The 18587-nt window shown below is 53.9% G+C and overlaps 1 protein-coding gene across 1 annotated transcript, besides 2 other annotated features; it reads right to left on the bottom strand.

Moving 5' to 3' along the window:
• Nucleotides 1-584: 584 nt before the first annotated feature.
• lah (involucrin repeat protein) lies at nucleotides 585-17485 on the bottom strand (the record flags this gene model as incomplete). Its single annotated transcript, XM_001260315.1, has 3 exons — nucleotides 585-2114; nucleotides 2201-11959; nucleotides 12104-17485. The coding sequence occupies 3 exons, from the start codon at nucleotides 17483-17485 to the stop codon at nucleotides 585-587; spliced, it is 16671 nt and encodes a 5556-aa protein (XP_001260316.1).
• Nucleotides 9092-9124: a microsatellite.
• Nucleotides 10274-10303: a microsatellite.
• Nucleotides 17486-18587: the final 1102 nt, after the last annotated feature.

The raw sequence follows: 18587 nt of genomic DNA, 5'->3' as shown, positions 1-18587 counted from the left end.
ATTTGATTGGCGGCCTTGCAACCTTTTACCTACCTAGGTACAGTCTGTATGTCCCTCGTTCCAACAATAACCTGCTCGATTCTACAGCTAAAACTTGCATTTCATTCTTGTGGAGCATGTCGCCCGTATACCCTCGAAGATCTACGCGTTGAGTAACAAGGAATCTTGTGCTGGTCAATGATCTCAACGCGTTCATCCACGAACTTTATGAATAGTCATCAGTCATCATAGTCATCTATGTAGATACATACACACAGAGATCTTCTTTTGAATAAGATCCGAGAAGATAGCAACAAATCAAGAATAGCATGTACATCATTAACAAAACCTGAAGCTAGAGGCCGTTGCATCGTAAGCATATTCGTAAAACAGAACACAAGGGAACCAAGCCTCCATGATTATCCATTACCATTTCATAAGGGATCTTGTATAGATCCAATTCTTTTGACCCTGACGCCTCCGGATATCATTGCCAATTACCATACCAGAACTGAAAGAAAAAATATGAAGATTAGCCGAGAGCCTTCAACTTACATCAACCCATGGAGCTCAGCATCAACAGTTCGTGACCAGAGTGTGACGCCTCAGATCACGTTGCTGATATCCATGGTCGATGATGGAGCGACGCTGTGAACAGACTTGGTTCCATCCAGGGACATGCGGTCGCTGCTGAAGATTTTGCTGGCCCTTGGATCCTTGTCGGGTCGAGCGACAAGCACCTGAGCAGGGCAGACAACTACTTCATCTTCACCCTCGCCTGTGTCGTTGCCCTTCTTTACCACTAGCGGGAACAAGACGACCCGGACGACTGCTTGCTGCGACTCCAGCTCCTCATTCGACGTTGTCTCCCCGCTGCGTTCGTTCATCAACGAAGCGTTAAAATAGACCTGCCGTGCTAGGTCTCCATTTGTGTCGTATTCAGGTTGGAGTGGCGGCAGCATAATGTATTCGGCCAGCTGCGTGCGCATCTCAATTGACAGGTTGACTGCAACCCGTAGAACCTTGCGTAAAGACTCCAAGAGCTGCGCTTCGACATGGCTTGGGGGTGGGAGGAGACGCGACAGAGTCTCAAATATTTCCAGTGCAACCGCTTCCGTGTCGCTTTCACGCTGACGAGCAAATGCCGGTCGCTTCGACAGGAGAGTAAGAGTAATTGCGCGCCAACGATGAACAGCGCTCCGTGGACCAACCTCGCTCAGTTGCTTTTCCAGGGACTTGAGCTTTTGGCGTTGCTCACGATCCATGCCAAACAAATACCGTGTGAATACAAACTCCCACACCATAGTCATCACCACGGACATGAAGACATCACGGCGACGAACACGGTCGGCGAGGTAGGTATCTGTATCGTAGCCGTCCAGGATGGCATTGTCGAAACGGTCCGCAATCTTTTCATCTTGTATCTCAGCAAGTTTGCGGCAGCGTCGATGGTCGGAGTGTTTGGAGAACCGCAACACCCATTGTTGCACATGTCCACACAGTTTTTGGCATGCAGCATCGAAGTAATCCTCATCGCGGAAAATGAGAACGTTGTCATGCAAGGATGCCGCAATTTGTTGTTGTAACTGCGACACCTTATCCCGAGCGGTCTCAAGCTCTTCCCTCAGTCGTCGCAGTTCGTTATCCTTTCGCGCCAGCGCAGTCTCAATTTCGTGCCGCACTGTGTTCTGCACTTCCATAGAGAGCTGCTCATATCTTGAGCGCAAGTCGTCCAATTGGCGAGATGACGATTCGCGCACCGACTCAATTTCCTTGGCATGGGCGGCTGTCAGGTTGGAGTTCGTCGTAGCAAGCCCTTCGTTCTCTTCTGTCAGGCGGGTCACTTCCTTTTGAAGCCATTCCACGGAATTTTTGAGATTTTCCACCTCGGCTTCTCTGTCCCGTAGGTCGGCACTGCGCTCGTTGAGTGTATGGTCGCTCTTCCGACGGGCGACACTAGCATTCCGAAGTTTATCCTCGGCGGCTTCACGAGCGGCAATGAGGAGTCGATTTTCGGAGATGAGTTGATCGAGACGAGTTTCAAGTTCTTGGAGGTGTTGCATACTTCGACGATGACGGATACTGGGCGGTCGGCTCGGCGACCGAGGCGAGCTGGGCGTCTCTCCCCATCCCTCCTAGACGGGGACCAGTTAGTATTGGAAGACCAACAATAATCGCATTTATTACAAGAGATAACAAAATTGAATTGAGAAACACTTACATAGACGTCCGTCATGGCTCGTATGGGGCGCTTGCCCTTGTCCGTGACGGGGTCGTAGGAGGAAGACGAAGCGATGCGCTCGATGTTGAGATCGGAGGGTGGGGGCTGAGGAGGCTGGGGCGTAGCGTGTGGCTGGGGGCTGTGGCTTTCCTGTGCCTGGCTAGCAGCCCGCAAATCCCCGCTGGTGTTGCGACTAGTGCGTCGTAGCGATCTCTGCCCGCCAGTCACACTGTGATTGCTCTGCACGCTTTTGATGCTGCTCACGCTGCTGGGCCTAAGGATGGGCATTCCTTGGTCGGGAGTTTTGAGTACTTCTGCAGGCCATTTGTTACCTGGCCGTCGTTTCTTGACAACGAGAGCCGCATCCTCGTCTTCTGAGCTTTTGAACATATCGTTGTCCGCCACAGGCCATGTCTGACGTGCCAATGCATTATCTGTAAACTTCCTGATCGGAGTTTCGGGACGTGGAAGGACATGTTCGGGCTTCATTTCCAGACGGGGCGTCCCGTGTTCGGAAACCATGGATCTGAATCCGCTCGCTTGCTCCACTCGAACCTCTGGTTCTTGTTCCGCGATGGGCTGTAATGGAGTACGTGGAGGTGAGCTCATGTCTGCAGTGGCCCCTGCTGGTCCCCCAAATAGAGGTGGTGTCACTGTCTTGGTGATTGGTGGATCTTCCAGCGACCATGTTCGCGGTGGGTGATTATGTCGCCCATGAATTGACGGGCTGCGACGAAGCCCACAGGAAGAATCGTTTCTCGGAATCCGCTCGTCCCGGTCCATGTCAACGGGAGAAGTTTGGCTGACAAGGGACGACTTCTGTTCATGCACAGGCAATGGTGCGTACAATGGTGTTTCAACTTCTTGGGTCCGTTTATCGCCGTCGTCCTTCCATTCGATTTCAATGGATTTGCTTTCGTTTCCCAGACCGTCGGATATCACAGAAACATTGTATGAGGGGTCAACCTCAACGTCGACAGCAAGGTTAACTGGGGTGCTGCTTGTGTCCTGCATCTTCGTAGGCTCTTCCAGAGATAGATCTCGTGTAGAAACCGTAGTCGTGGGCTCTAGGCCCTTCGCATCTTGCTGGCCCTGTAAATGGCTCTCTTCCGGCTCGCCGGCCGGGATAGGCGCCTCCGAGACCTTGATTGCGCTGTTGTCATCCGCATTTTGATCAATAGTCTCATCCTCAGCCCTATCTTTTACCGGCATCAATACTTGGCCCGGAGCAGGTCGTCGAAATGATCCGCGCTCAAGATTTGGGAAGATGCTCCCAACTTTGCTTTGCTTAGACGGCACCACTTCCGTCGCGCTCTTTGCTTGATCCCGTGCCAATCTGTTCTCGGGATGCTGCACATCTTCCTGAAGTGTCTTAGGAGCCACTTGCGAACTTACAGATTCCGCTTTCAGTCCGGCAGACTGCTCCGTCTCGGCCACGGCAGAAGGCTCTATCATCGCCGCACCTTCTTGCGGAGCAGCTTTTGTTTCATCGGCCCCAGTATGCTGTGAACTTCCGTCCTTGCCTCCCGCTAGTTGCTCTTCACGCGATAGACTTTGTCGTCTAAGCAATCCCTCTGGGATGGCAGTCTCGTCGAATTCTGCAATGGCTGGCTCAAAAGGAACTGCATGAGCCTCAGGTGATGATAGTGGCGTCTGTTCTTTGATTTCGACTTTACCTTTCTCCCAGTCTATTGCAGGCCAGTCATTTTCGTCAGCTGCACCTTGGTGCACCTCCGTAGCCCCAGGCTCGACCTCAAGCGGTTGTGGAACCTCCTCGACCATTTGCTTGTCGGAGGCAACTGTCAAAAATTGATCTTGGTCAGTCTTGGCTTGGTCCGCGGTAGAAACGGATGCCCCGATAGATTCTGTTGGATTTCGCAGCTCCGGCTCGTCTGAAGGCTCGATGGCATCCTTGGCAGATTTCTTCTTGGCTTTTCTTTTCTCTTTCTTGGACGACTTTCTCGCAACAGCTGCTGTGGGTTCAGGCTGGCTCTCGATGGGATCCTCTGGCTCGTTTCTAATATCAAGGTCTTGGCTTGGTTCAGCCTGGAAAGTGCCCTCTTTTTCCTGCTCCATCGATAGCACATTATCGGTTTGATTGTCCATATTCGGAGTCTGCTCAAGAGTCTCTTGAGGTCGAGCGGCGCCCGATGGAACCAACTGCTCAGAATGTTCAAGTTGTGTCACCTGCTCTTCCGAAACGTTCGCCTCAGGACCATCACCAGAATTCTCCGCTGGACCGGGCGTGCTTGGTATGGCGGTTGTAGTCTCCGCAATGCTGTCTTCTCCAGGCTCAGCAGGAGTGGGAGTTGCGTTCCTTTCTTGCTGTTCTTGAGCTTGCTTCTTCGCTTTCTTCGCCTTCTTTTTGGAGTTCTTACGACTCAGGGCTGCTTCTTCGATTATTGGTTCCGTAGCTGTCTCATCAGCGGCTGACTTCTCCACAGCAGGTAGTTCCTCTGGAGCCGTTGCTGCATAATCATTCAGCAAAATATTCCGCTCCAATGGCTGTTCGGGAGCCTCTAGTGTTCGGAAGCTTTCAACTGTCTGAGCTCCAGAGGTTTCTATGGCCTTTATGTTGTCTTCCACCGGAACAGGGGATTGAACGGCGCTCGAATGCAGTTCCCTTTCGCCAGCGTCTACCGTGGTCTCGGTAGGTGTCTCTAGTGCTTGGGTATATACAGGACTCGCGAGCTCGGTTGTTTGAGCATCCGAAGGTGGAATGAGGTGCTCTTCAGTCGCCAGTTGTTCCTCCTTGGATTCATTCTCGCGTGGCTCAAGAGCAGCCTTTTGAGCAAGGCGCTCCCTCTTCTTGTCCTTCTTGCTCTTCTTCCGCGACAGGGCCGGTGCGTCCTGAAAAACGTCCTCCGCGGGCGTTACGTCTTGTTTTACCTCTAGGGTCTCCTCCATGTTTTTGTCCTCAACCGCGGTCTCAACTGCTTTCTGTGGTTCGGGAAGCTCGTGCGAGGGCTCAGCAACTGGATCTGCCTGAGACTCGGCAACAGGTAAAGCGGTATCCGTCATCTTACGGCTTGTTGGTGATTCTTCTTGCACGGCATCTACCAGATCATCCTGCAACGTCTCATCAATCTTTGTCTCCTGTTGCGCCTTCTTTTTCTTCTTGTCTTTCTTCTTTTTCTTTCCTGAGATTGGTAATGGCAACTCTTCGTTCTCTGGCTCGAGGATGTCCTCCGACTTTGAAGGATCGTTTACCTCAATATCAGTGAACTGATCCTTAGTCGTGGCATCTCCGCCATCTGGCACGGATTCTGGAGCGTGTTCCCGACTCATGGAATCTTCAGCTGTTCCTTCAACGGTTGCTTTCACCGACTCCTCCACTTGTGCATCGCTTTTGACCTGAATGGTATCTTCTCCTTGGCTCGATATCTCTGCCATTTCTTCTCGTGGAATCTCAAGTAGACCCTCATACCGCATCTCGGGTTTTTCGGACACAATCTCGTTCTTGACTCTCGTACCTTCTTCACCAGATCGCTCTAACCCATCGTCAACAGCCGGCGAAGCATCGTCTGCGTTGTTTTCAAGTTGTTCAACATCAATAGATGTTGCTGCTTCGCGTGTGGAAATTGGTTCGGTTTCAAGCGCGGGTTGGGACGGACGATCGGAAGGCGTTGCTTGTTGTTGCTCTACCTGCGAAGATACCATGTGATCAGTCCAAGTCAGATCTTTATCGTTGCCGCCGTGTGGTTCGGTGTCGTGGGACTGATTTTCTTTACCGTCATCTTCAGCAGGCGTGAGTGCCGTCTCAGGCGATGGCTCCGAGAACTTCGCTTCGGTAGAGACGGCTTCACTCGTTTCTTGAGAGAAATTCACATCTGGGCCATCCGCTTCGCCGCTTGGCGTGTCCAATGGCGCCTGTTCCGAGATATCTGGGGCGATTTCGGCGGTGTTGGTGGCGTCGTTTGCGCTGTCAAGAATCTTGGACTGGCGCTTCTTGTCTTTCTTCGCCTTTTTCTTTGCTTTTGCCGACAGAAACCCGCCGGACTCCTCTTCCGGTTTCTCCGCTTCGTGCACAATTTCAGACACTGTGGTGTCAGGCTCGGCAATGTCGTGGGCCTTTTCCGTTTCAAGGACCGGTGTCGATTCGAGCAGCTCAACGTTTGAGGGCTCAGGCGGTGTCACTGGCACGTCTTCGGTTGACTCCAGAGTGGTCCTCTTCTTCTTTTTCTTGTTTTTCTTTGACTTAGAGGGGCCGACTCCTTGCTCACCATCGTCAATCGGCGTTTGCGGCTCGAACTCTGCTTGTTCCGCCAACGCCTCTGGCTTCGTACCCTCGTTGTCTTCTAGCGAAGGCGAGACAGCAGGCTCTCCTTTTTTCTCGTTTAACGATTCAGCGTCCTGGGCACTCTTGACACCGTCCTCCTGTGTTTCAGACCAGAGAGCCTCCGACGAGACTTTCTGTTCTTGTAATTGGGACGCTTCATCAACCACCGGCGGAGCTGCAGTTTCTTCCACAACAGCCTGTTCCTCTGTGAGTGAACCTGGAGAAGGCTCTGTCACCTGCTTGTGTTGCTCTATGACTTCTGTAGCCTCGGCGGTTGGCTCAGGTTGCTCAGGTTGAGTAACAATATCTGCGCCATCTTGAGTGGTCTCAGGGACTGCTTCTCCAGGCTGAAACTCCTCAGAAGGATCTTTCTGGGAGGTAGGTCCGCCCTCAGGCTTTGGATCCTCAAGTGGGGTTACTGTTTCGCCAGAAGTCGCAGTAGGGTGGCCAGGCTCGCTCTGCTGAGTCGATGGCTCTCCAATCTCAAAGGAGACAGACTTTCGTTTCTTTTTGTCTTTCTTTGCTTTCTTCTTGGACTTTGCTGTTTGAGCTTCCTCTGTAGACTCCGCGGTCCGAGTTTCCTCTGCAGCGGGCTCTTGTGTAGCTTCATTGGAAGGCGCTTCTGCAATGTTCTCTGGTTCTTCTGAAGCGGAAGGTGGTGCTGGCTCAGCAGCTGTTTCTGTAACAGTCTCAGTGACGTCCGTCTCAGGCTTCTGCTGCTCTTCAGAGGCGGAAGGAATAGGCGCCGACTCATCAACGGCCGACGACTCTGGAACACGGTCGGACGAAGCTTCAGCTGTTAGTTCTTCCTTGGTAGAGGGACTTTCCTTATCGTCTAGGGTAAGCGACTGGCGCTTCTTCTTTTTCTTTTTGTCCTTTTTCTTCGAGGAAGCGGAAGGCTGATCATCCCGAATCAAGCCTTCAGAGCCAGCTTCGACGTCCAGCACTGCATCGCCTTGGTCACTGACTACTTCGGTTTCAGCCTCTTTTGCTGTCAAGCTATCGTCGGGAGTATCATTGTGCTCGATTGTCTTGTCTGGAAAACCTTCAGGTATGTCCTTTTCCGCGGCCTCTAGTTCTTCGACGGCAGCACCACCCTCCATTGCTGGCGTAGGGCTGGATTCTTCTTGGACAGGTTGGTCAGCAGCAGAAGGTGTTTCAGCGGGAGTGGCCTCGTTTGCATCCAACACGCCTTCCTGGGTCGATGGCTGTTTTTCCAGTTCACTGTTCACTTGTGTGACATCGAACTCCATGGAACCAGATTGTGGTGTATTTTCACCATTGGATCCGTACGGCACATGTTCTGGTACCAGCACGAACTCTCCATCAGAGTTGGGGCTGCGATCCGTGTGCAAAGCCACATCCTCCTTGGCTTGTTCCTGCGAGTGCTTAGCTGTCGCTTCCGCGTGCTCAGTAGCATCCAAAGTAGGCTCGGATGATTGCGGTTCAGATAGCACTTCTGGAGGCATCTGAGCACCTCCAGAAGTAACATCCTCGGCATCAGCTTCTTCAATCGACTCAGATGCAGGTGGCTCATCCAGTAAAGCAGATTGGCGTTTCTTCTTCTTTTCTTTCTTTGCCTTCTTCTTCTGCGCGGCCGTCATGGGGACAGCTTTCTCCGCCATGTTTAGATCTGGTGTTTCAGCAACTGACTCAACGATTGGCTGGCTGGCAGTTGGCTCCTCTCGCATTGGCTCTTGATCTGTTTTCAAGGAGGAATCTTGGGATGCGACAGGCAAATCAGCGTTCCCATCTGCAGCGTCTGCGGGAGTTGACGACTCGCAGACTGGCGTTTCATCGGGTGCAAAAGACAGGCTCTGTTTTTTGTTCTTGTTCTTCTTGCTCTTTTTGCCAGACGGTGCAATTTCCCCCGCTTCGGGCACAGGTTCGGGGTCCAGTTCAGGGCCAGGCACAGTCTCATTATTTGGCTGCTCGCTGGGCTCGGTCACATGTGGTTCTCCGCCATTGGCCTCGTCTTTCTCCACAGGTAAATTCAGTTCAACTGCCTCCGCTGCGGGAATGGGGGCAACTTCTTCAATCCCTGCAGGTACTTCTGAGACACTCGACTCTGCCGGTACCTGACTGTGGCCCGCTACCTCACCGCTTATTTGAGGCTGCGGGGTCTCCACAGGTTCAACTGATCGGAGCTCTTCAGTCTTGGCTACTAACTCAGACTCGGGCAGGGACTCGGAGACATTGACTGATTTGCGATTCTTCTTTTTCTTGCGTTCCTTTTTAGGCTGCTCGTCAACAGGCTCTTCCGGTGCTGTGTTCAGGACGTCTTGAGGTGCAGCGGGCTGGGATTCGCTCATGATCTCAGCTAACACGTCTGGCGCGGACTGTTCCGCTTCTGTCTGATGGTTTTCTTCAACTGTAGTTGGCTGGGATTCGTTTGCTATTTCGGCCGTGTTTTCGGGTAAGGGTTCCTCTTTGACGGCTTGAACGTCCCGAGCTTCTCCCTTATTTTCATCGACAGCCTCATCCGGCAACGTTACTCGAGGTTCCTCCACAGCAGTGGTTGTAGCCTCAGGCCCAGGTTCAGGCACGCCTTCAACTGAAGAAATAGGCTCTGCAGGATCAACAGCCTCATTCTGAACTGGCGTTTCAGCAGTGTTCTTCCGCTTGTTCTTCTTCTTGTTCTTCTTGCTGTTTTTGCGTGATAAGGGAGTTTCCGATTCCGTAGTAGTGGGAGTGGGCTCTTCGTTCTGTACGCCAGAATCTGCTGTTTCGACCTGATCTGTAGAGGGGGAATCGACAACATGGGTGACGGCAGGAGTATCCACCTCGGCAGGCTTTTCTGAGATCTCAGAAAGTTCTTTGTCAAGTGCCTGTATCTCAGACACTGGTGCCTTCTCCTCGTTCTGTGGCGCATCAGACATAAGGTCTGCTTGCTCGGTTTCGGCGCTCTTATCCTCGGGAGAGGAAGCCAATGCGTCATGCCAAACCTCAGGAGAGGCCGTCTCATTCACCATGTCACTCCCTGCTTGTCCCGAAGGATCTATGCCTGAACTCAAGTCGTCAGTTTTGTTGGTGATCTCGGTATTCTCTGGCAGTTCTTGAGCGCGAGTAGCCTCAGCTTGGAACTCTTCTCTAGAGTGCGGCAACTCTTTGGCCTGATTATCGGCTTCTACCGGCGAGCCTTGAGATTCTCCCGGTATTGGAATATCGTGAAATGTAGGGTCTTCAGGAGCTTCCATTTCCTTGGGCACCGGTTCGGGCTCGACGGTATTCTCAGCCACAGCAATGGTACTCTCCTCGGTAGGCTTTGGTTCTCCCTCTGCAGGCTGTGTAGTTTCCACGGTAGGTTCTACCTGCTCTTCCGCGATGACCCGCGAAGTTGCAGCGGATGCTTCCGGAGTCTCTGTAGAAGTGGGGTCCTCCGTGTTGTCCTCAGGAGCAGAGCCCTTGTTCTTCTTCTTTTTCTTCTTTTTAGACTTCTTGGAAGATGATGTCTCGGCTTGATCCTCAGCTGGTGTTTCAGCAGTTGACTCGGCAGGCGTATCCTCGGGTGCAGCAGGTGCCGGTTCTTCTTCAAGTGCTTTGCTGACGTCCGGTGCTTCGGTGGCCTTTTCTACAGCAACTGTAGCCTCTGTAGGCTCCTGCTCGGGTGCAGGTGTAGGTTCAGCACCGGCAGGCTGTTCAGCAAGAACTTGCTCCTTTGGCGCAGGCTCGGAAGTCTCGACGGCATCAGTCCGTGCATCTTCAACAGTAGATATCCCCGCCTCCCCCTGATCGACGGTCGAGTCATCGACAGGTGTAGTTGGCTCCTGAGTGCTTGAGTCCATGCTCTGACGCTTCTTCTTATTCTTCTTCTTCTTTTTCTTGGCAGAAGACGAAGATGGCTCGTCAGTATCGACCGGTGGCTGCTCTGTTTGAGCCTGATCATTATCGTTCGCGTTCTCAATTTTTGTCTCGGACGGAAGCTCCTTGTTTTCCCCGGTTAGGTCTGGGATGACCGCACTGGCGTCCAGTTTCTCCTTTTCATCGGATGCTTCTTCCGCTAGGGGAACCACTGTATCCACCGAATCCCTTCTCTTGTCATCTCGCGGGACACTGTCGTCGTTCCCGGTCGGATGTGATGTCTCTTGCTCGTCCGGGTGTGGGGTTTGGGGTATGGGCTCGGATATCTTAGGCGACTGCTCAATTTTAGCAGCCTCGGGCTGCCCGCCAATAGAGCCGGCGGCTGCAGCAACCGCAGCATCGACAACGGCTGCAAAGTCCAGGGGTGCGCCGGGGGCGGGAAAGGAGGTTGTTGCGAGTTCATGGTCGGCAATTGACTTATCAGTTCTGTCCGCATCATAAGGAAGATCCACTGGGCCTTCTTTGTCGGAGATTGCAACATCCGGCTGCGTGCTGAGACAACCGCTCACGGCTGCTGCAACAGCAGCATCCACCACCCCAGCGAATCCTGGACCTTCGAAAGCATTCACAGTCCTGGTTTGAGTGGGGGTGGTCTCCGTGTCTTCAGAGGCCGCGGTGATATTATTTTGCGGAGTAGACGGCCGGGAGGGCAAGGCCTCAGGTGCGAGTTCTACATTGTCTTCATTCTCAGCACTTGCATCCTTGACACCCACGGCCGAGCCCTCCGCGGAAGGGAGATCTCCCATGTCAAAGGTCTGTACGTCTCCGTACGGGCTCGGATCCTGAAGGAGTTCCGAGGGAGAATGGAACTCGTATTTCAACTTCTCTTTCCGTGAAGAAGGATGTGGGTGTATCTGCTCGAAAGTTGTTGCCGTAGGTGTTACCTGCTGAGAACCTAGGGCATCATGCTCGAACCCTCTGCTCTGAGACACGTCGATGCCGCTTAGTCGCCGAGGGACATGGACATGATGGCTCAGATCAACCGCTTCCCAGCTTCTCTCGTCCTGAAGGGCTGTGAGGTCTTCGACGGAGGTATTCGCGGATGAAGTCTTGCTTGATGGCAGCGATGGTAACAGTTCCTCAGGCTCATGCTCCCCGTGTCCAGGACCGTGACGCTCTACTAACCACAGGGGCCGGATCTCGCGCGAATTCTTGAACTCTGTAGAGTTTGGTCGGCGTTTAGGGGCTGTTGGAGACCCTGGAGACGGTGCAGTAGGGGTGCCGACGGAAACCGAACGGTTTGTCCCGGGCGAGACTGGGGGGCGACGGAAGTGCAAAGGCACTGCGGTAGGAGAGTCCTTCGACCGCAATATGGATGATCGTCGTGACGACTGGCTCTGATTGTCTCCCTCTTGCCGATCCGGCTCGGGCGAGGCAGGCCTACTCCGGGACCTGGGGGCTGGGTCCATGATCCTCTCTGAAGCTTCAGGAGGTGTCGAGCGCCCTCTTGGCCGCCGTTCTTGTACGGCTATACCCAACCCTGTGACGGCCCCCTCTGCCAAACGAACGCGCCCCGAAGCACCACTCTCTCTATCGCCGTCGCCTATCTGGGCTGGCATTTCGGGGCCTTCTGCTAAAAAAGGCTGGTTCTCGTCGTTGTCTTCCGATATTTTGCGATCCTATACGTGGAGGAAACGAGGAGTAGATCATTTAGCAAATGTGCGTTAAGACTGACTTGCTTGATCGGTCCATCTTCGGGCCATAAACCGAGCACAAGACACGTTACAGTAGATGAGATCAAAACAGTTAAAAGATGACTATACCTTCTCATACTCCCCCGGTCTTCCCGAATCCACAATATCCTCGTATCTTCGTCGCCGTCTCTCTTCCCTCCGTTGCCTGCTAGACTTGTAGTTCTCAATGTCAATACCATCCTTGTCTCTAGCCTTACTGTTCTCCTTGTCGGAACCGCTCTCCTCATCTCGCCGGGAGGACTTTTCCTCCTTCCTCCGGCGGCGAGACTCCTCGTACTCTCGACGCCCGACCTCGGAGTGAACGTCACGCGACGAAGGTCTATCTGCAGAGGACGACCTCTTGCTGTCTACCGGCTCTGAAACTCTCGAGCCAAAGATACTGCTGAAGAAACCTCCCGCTTTTTTCTCTTTATCCTTGTCATCCATGCTCTTGAGTTTCTCACTGGACTGCCCCATTCTGGCGGGTGATGACGTTACAGAGGCAGAGTCAGTAAAGGTGTCACTGTCACGCTTGGAGCGCCTCTTCCGTCGCTTTTTCTTCCCCTCGCTGCCATCCTGTTCAACTGGCGCAGATGCGGCATCTTCGCCATCGTCAAAGTAACCGCTGTCTTGTGTGAATTTTCTTGGTCTTGTTGAGGAATCGTATTCACCAGATACAGGTGCAGAAGCAACGGACCGGCGGTCTACATCACCGTCGTCACGCGAGTCCACGTCACGCTTTGATTCCGAGCGGGACTCTTCCGTTTCAAATCCACCGGGCATTGAAAACGAATCTTGAGCAGGAACCTCAGATTCGTCGCGTTCCTTGCCAGAGATTGGACTCTTTTCTGTATCGCATGGAGCTTTACGTGAGCCGTCCCGCTCATCTTGCTTTTCACTGAGCCGGTCAATTACCTCCTGAGGGATCGAAGTCCGAGTTTGAGGCTCAGACGAATCTTGATTGTCAGGTTCACGTGAAACAGGCTCGGGTTCAGAGTACAGTGGCTGCTCCTCGACGACTCTATTGGATGGGGCTTTTTCATCTTCTGGGGTCTCAACCTCGCCTTCGACAAAACCATGCGGAATCCGAGACTCTGACTCGGTCTCAACCCATGGATCCCTGTATTCGACCCCGCCGTGAGAGCCAGGAGGCGAAGACCGGGTATGATATGTTGGATCCTCCGTCACGAGGGCAGGATCAAAGCCTGCTGCTGCAGTGGCAGCAGCCAAGGCAGCCGCAAATTCAATGTCCGCACCCACATCATCCGCGACGTTTTTGGGGGATACGTCCCGTTGTTGGAGCACCGGCGAATGAGGGTACTGTCGCTCTCTAGTGGTTTCATGGTCCACTGATTCAAGTTCGGAGGATGTGGACGGAACTTCGTACTCATGCGTTTCATGTTCTCCCCAGGAGACACGGGAACCGGTCGTTTGTCGTGCAGCCGGCTTCACATCTTCCTCTTCTTCGTGAGGAGGCAAATCCCGAGGATTACCCACAGGTGAAGCAGCATCTCTGACGGATCCACTCAGACTTTGAGGAGGAGTGGGCTCGATAAGTTTTAGAACAGGCACCGGCCATGGCAGATCTCGGTACCCGGGATGTGACTCCTCTGCTGGGAGCAGCGCTTCTCGAGACTGTCTCTCACTTGCAGGTTCGATCTCTACGATAGTAGGCATCGAGGTAGGCGCGCGCCGCTTGTAGGTATCCGGGCTATACCGCAACTCCTCAGGAGCGAAGAACTCAGCGTAATCGTCGTATTTATGGGGACTACGACTGGGACTCGGCGGCTTGGTAGGCTCCGGCTGTCGTTCCTCGGGCAGATGATCATTCGTTTCATGGACAGGCTCAGAGTTACTACGGCTGGACACTGTTGACTCCGGCTCGGATCCACGGCGACGTTCCGCTCGGCGCTGCTGTCGACGTTCCTCGTGGCGGCGTTGGCTTGTTTCGGACGATTCGTCAACCGAACTTCTTCCAGATAGCACGGTAGCTGCGGCTGCGGCGCCTATTGCACCCGCGGCGACAGCACCGACCCGCGAGAACGAATCTTTGCCCTTTCCAGAATCCATGGCGTAGCGATCCTCTCTAGGCTCGTCTTGTCTGCGATCATCGTATCCACGATCTTCGTAGCGTCCTGAACGACGGTCATCATCGCGGACGGTGGGTTCATATTCTCTATCAATGAGTTGCACGCCGCTGGCCCGCTCCACGTCGCGCTTCAACTGCTCAAGGCGATCCGCACGTCGCTCCTTATCAGCTTGCTCCTTGGTCAGATCAAACTGAACCGAGCTCTGGTCTTTGACGGTCGAGCGACGCTTCAGTCCGGGTGCTGGCACACCTTCCAGAGGTTCTGTATGGAACACAGGGGAAGAGTCGCTTCTGTGGTGTGGCCGATTGAAGCCTAGAGCTACGTTCTGAATTTGTTCTGGTCTGTAGGGGATGTAGGAGGCCGGGGGGAAGGCAGGTGGGATCATGGGAGCAGCGTATGCCGGAATCGACTCGCCCTGGGTGGCATAAACCGCCTGGGAGACTGGCGTCATGGGTTGCGGTTGCTGCAATGGAATCGGACCAGGTCGAACGAATGCGGGTTCAGCATGTGGCAGAGACGCCACCCTGACCGCATCCACGAGGGTGGGATCGCTAGTTGGCACGGGGGCCACATGCTGCAAGCTTCCGGAGCTGCTTGACGCAGGCTGCCTGGGTAATCTGGAGTCTCTGTCCTGAGTCGACGCCAACGCAGCCGTTCCTAGAGCACCTGCAGCGAGAGCAGCACCCGTAGGAAATTTGTCCTGAGGGGAGCTAGCCCGCTTCTTCTTCTTCTTATTCTTTTTGCTTCCCCATCTCCAACCCCATTTCGAAGTGCCAGAGTCAGACGACTGTGATTCATCGCTACCGAACAAACCGGTATCACCGAACGCGAGCGCCGAACTGACACTGGAGGAAGACTGGTCCCCTGAGTCCAGATCCTCCCAGCCCTCATCGTTAGTGACCGACGATGCGTAATCTGAGTGTCGCGACCGTGTCTCCTTCGCTGCGAGAATCTCTCCAGCCCGCCGACTTCGTCGGTGAGAAGTAGCAGCTAATGCGGTGGCCGCAGCGCCTAATCCCAGCAAAGCTGCATCTACGTCACGGTCCTTCTTCTTACTGCTCTTCTTGTCCGACTTGCGAGCGGGTTTTCGCGCGAATCCGGTACCAAATGCCAAGTCCGCATCAAGCGAAGAAGAGGATGAGTTGTTGAACGAAAAGATACTCCTGCGTTTCTTGACTCGGCGCTTTCCGCGGTTGTCAGAAGAAGCCGTGAAGAAAGAAGCAATGCCACCGCCAACAGACTTTCGAGCAGGTTGGGAGATATCAAGAAAAGAGGAAGAGCCAGAGGTTGACGACTTCCTCCCCTTTGACTTTCTTGGGGATCGACTGCGGCTGCGACTGCGGCTTCGATCACGAGACTTGGCCAAAGCCAAAGCTCCTGAACCCACAGCCGCACCTACGGCTGCATCCCTGAGCGCCGAATGGCGGCCAATTCGGGAGGACGAATGGGATCGGGACCGAGAACGGTGTCGCTTATCATCCTCATATTGACTTTTCGAGTCTGAGTAAATGATGCGGGACTCACGGTCTCGAGACGGACTCCGACGCCTGTAGACGCCACGCGAGGTCTGGCTCCGCCGTGTTGTTGAGACGCTTTCAGTGTCGTTGACGGTCATTACTCGGCCCGAACGGACGCTATAGGTGTCTTCAAAATCCTTGTTATTGAAAAGAGCTTTGGCCGCAATTCCACCCAAGAGTCCAGGCAGCAGCCAGGAACTCCGTGATGACTTTTTCCGTCGGCGACCTTCATCCTCAGAGGATGTATAACGACTTGCCTTTCCCACCCGCGACCCACCAACGTAGCGCTCGCCGGACGAACGGCGTGGGCGGTAGTGATGTTTACGAGGTGCGTCACGCGAGGAAGTGCCCGGTTCGAAGCAGTATTTGCAGACGCCTATGGCTTCGGTATACTCTTCAAACATACCAACACCCTCAGGATCACGCCAAAAGTCGATGAACTTATCAAGCGGACCACGCTGGCGCTGCTGAAATGCCAAGCTTCCTGAGGGGAAGGGAGCCCCGTGGTGGACAGCAGCATGGTGGGGATGCAGAGGGCTTGCAGCATACGGCACGGCTGCTCCTGTCCCAGCAGCGTGCCACCCTGGATTGGCCGGTACATTGTGGACTGTCGGACCTGGGATTCCGAACCCATGCTGGGAAGACTCGTCGTAATTCTGCATGGTGTACTGGGATAGATGGTCGGTGCTCGACATTGAATGGTGCTGGTGGTGTCCAAGCATGTAACCTGCTGCAGCACCCGCTGCTGCCGCTCCAACCGAGGCTCCGATACCATGGGCATGGGGCGGTTTGGTAGTGTTGGATGTCACAGGAGGGGCATATGGAGCAGTGGTTGGGACAGGTTCCGGAGGCGATATCGGGCTGGCCGGCAAGGGAAAGCTGCTTCCTGCTCCATAGGCAGCAGCTCCAGCGGCCATCCCCGAAATGCCGAATGTAGCGTTAGATGGCTTGGGAGGTTTGGACGTTGTTCCAGCAGTTGGACGATCCGGTCGTCCTGGCGCTGGATCCACCGCGAGCTCGGGGTCGTCTGCAAAGTACGCAGCGGCTGCGCCCACCTGGCCCATGCTGCTGGGCTCCGGTGGTGGATTGGCGACAGGCGACGCAGTCATGAGATGCGCCTGGCTGTTGGGAATAATAGATGGAGGTTTCGGACGCACACCTGGCTGGTCCGCAACAGACTGTCCCTGATCGCCATAATAATCGGCTGCTTCGCCGGCGGGATTCGGAGGCCGATATGGCTCGGCAACATAAGCAGGGAACTGACCGGGGAACTGCTGCTGGACATGAGGGTCATAGACCAAGGGGGAATTTGGCTGAATGGGCATCGATGTGGAAACAGGCGGCAAGTAGGTATCGCCGGACTGAGTCCGCGACCGTTCCCGACGACGGTCGCGAGACTCTACAGCGTCGTCTTCCAATTGTGCCCGCTCGATCCTCTCCGACCTGGGCCGTTCACGCTCACGACTCTGCGATCGGTCCCGGTCGCGTCTGCGAGAACTGCGCCCATCCCTGTCGCGAATATCAGAGTATCGATCGCGACCGCTTTCTTCATCAGTATCTCTGCGTTTGGGTGTCCGTTCAATAATAATCCGATCGTGCTCGACCGATATGCCCGGTTCTGCCGTCGCATAGCTCGAAGCGACCGAATCGCCCGCTGCGCTGGGAGCGTATCGCTTGCTGCGGCTGCCTGAAGAAGAGTACGCCGACAGATCGCCCAAGCCTCGATCACGGTCGTCACCCCGTGAGGACTTGCGGCTGACCGTCGAAGAAGCCTTGGAATTGGTTCGGCGGCGGCTACTGCTCTTGGAGTTCGAGGTTGTGCTGCGGCTATCGGAGGAACGGCCCCCCATCAGAGCCCTGAACATGGTGGGCTGAAAAGAGCGATCAAGATGATGCTCCGTGCGGCTCAGACAACCATGTGGGAATCGGAATGTTGAGCCTGGGAATTCTTCGATGGTTCAAGGCGGAGCTGGTGGCTGGTTGACTGTCGAGAGAGGAAAGGAACAACAATCGTCGTAATGATGCCCTGTCAGTCAATCCAAGTCGTAAATTAAATCAATAGATTAATTAGGTGGTCGAGTGAGGGACCAAAAGCAAAATCGTAACTCGTGATGCTAAAGGACGATGGCACGAACAGGGTGGAAATATTCAGCTCAGCTCGAGAGGAGAACCTATCGAACGGATAATGGATTGTTGTTTTCCGCAAGGTAAACAAGGACAACAACGGAGCTGAGCCGTGGTTCTTTTTCGTCGGCAGCCCCAGCCTGAACCGCTCAGATGATAGCGCTGGGTCAGCTTTGCTGCTAAGGGTGGTTGGTTGCTCCAGACAATCCGCTGCCAAGGCGATCCAGTGGGCGGTTAGCGCCTAAGGCCGCGAGGGCACGGTTCAGATCTGTACTAGTTTAGAGTATCCGAGGAGGAACAATAATAACGATGATGATGATGTTGAAGTCAGACAGAACGATGATGAAAGTAAGAATGTGGGGAGTCGAGTTGATGCATATGATAATTAGAATCCATCCAAGATGATGACTGGACGATAATTCCCCTGAACGTGTATACGTCTGAGATGGCAGAGAATGCCTGCAGGACTGAATCGAAAGGTGAGTGAGAACGACGAAATCGCGGTGAGGCTGGGGAGGCTGGTTGGCTGCACGTGCCGAGCAACAACGAGGACCACGAGAAGAATATGGGTAGCCTTAGGCCAGAAGGCTGGTTGTAGAGGACTGGATAGGACGATTTATTTACTGATTGGAGATTGCTATGGTTGAACCTAATCAATCCTTCTGTGCGTCATTTCTCTGCCCTATTCAGTACAATCCTCATAATTACACGAGGTTTGTGGCTACCTGAACTTAGGAAACGTAGATTCTGCCTCAGGTGTCCATTTAAGGCCTCTCCCATAGCTGAACAACCTGGCCACAGACTGGCTCCCAAAAAAAGCACAATGCTAGAGTACTACCTATC

This window comes from Aspergillus fischeri, genomic scaffold (genome assembly GCF_000149645.3).
Source record: "Aspergillus fischeri NRRL 181 1099437636264 genomic scaffold, whole genome shotgun sequence".
Lineage (NCBI taxonomy): Eukaryota > Fungi > Ascomycota > Eurotiomycetes > Eurotiales > Aspergillaceae > Aspergillus > Aspergillus fischeri.
The sequence above is the reverse complement of the archived record's forward strand: the minus strand, read 5'-3'. Positions and strand labels throughout refer to the sequence as shown.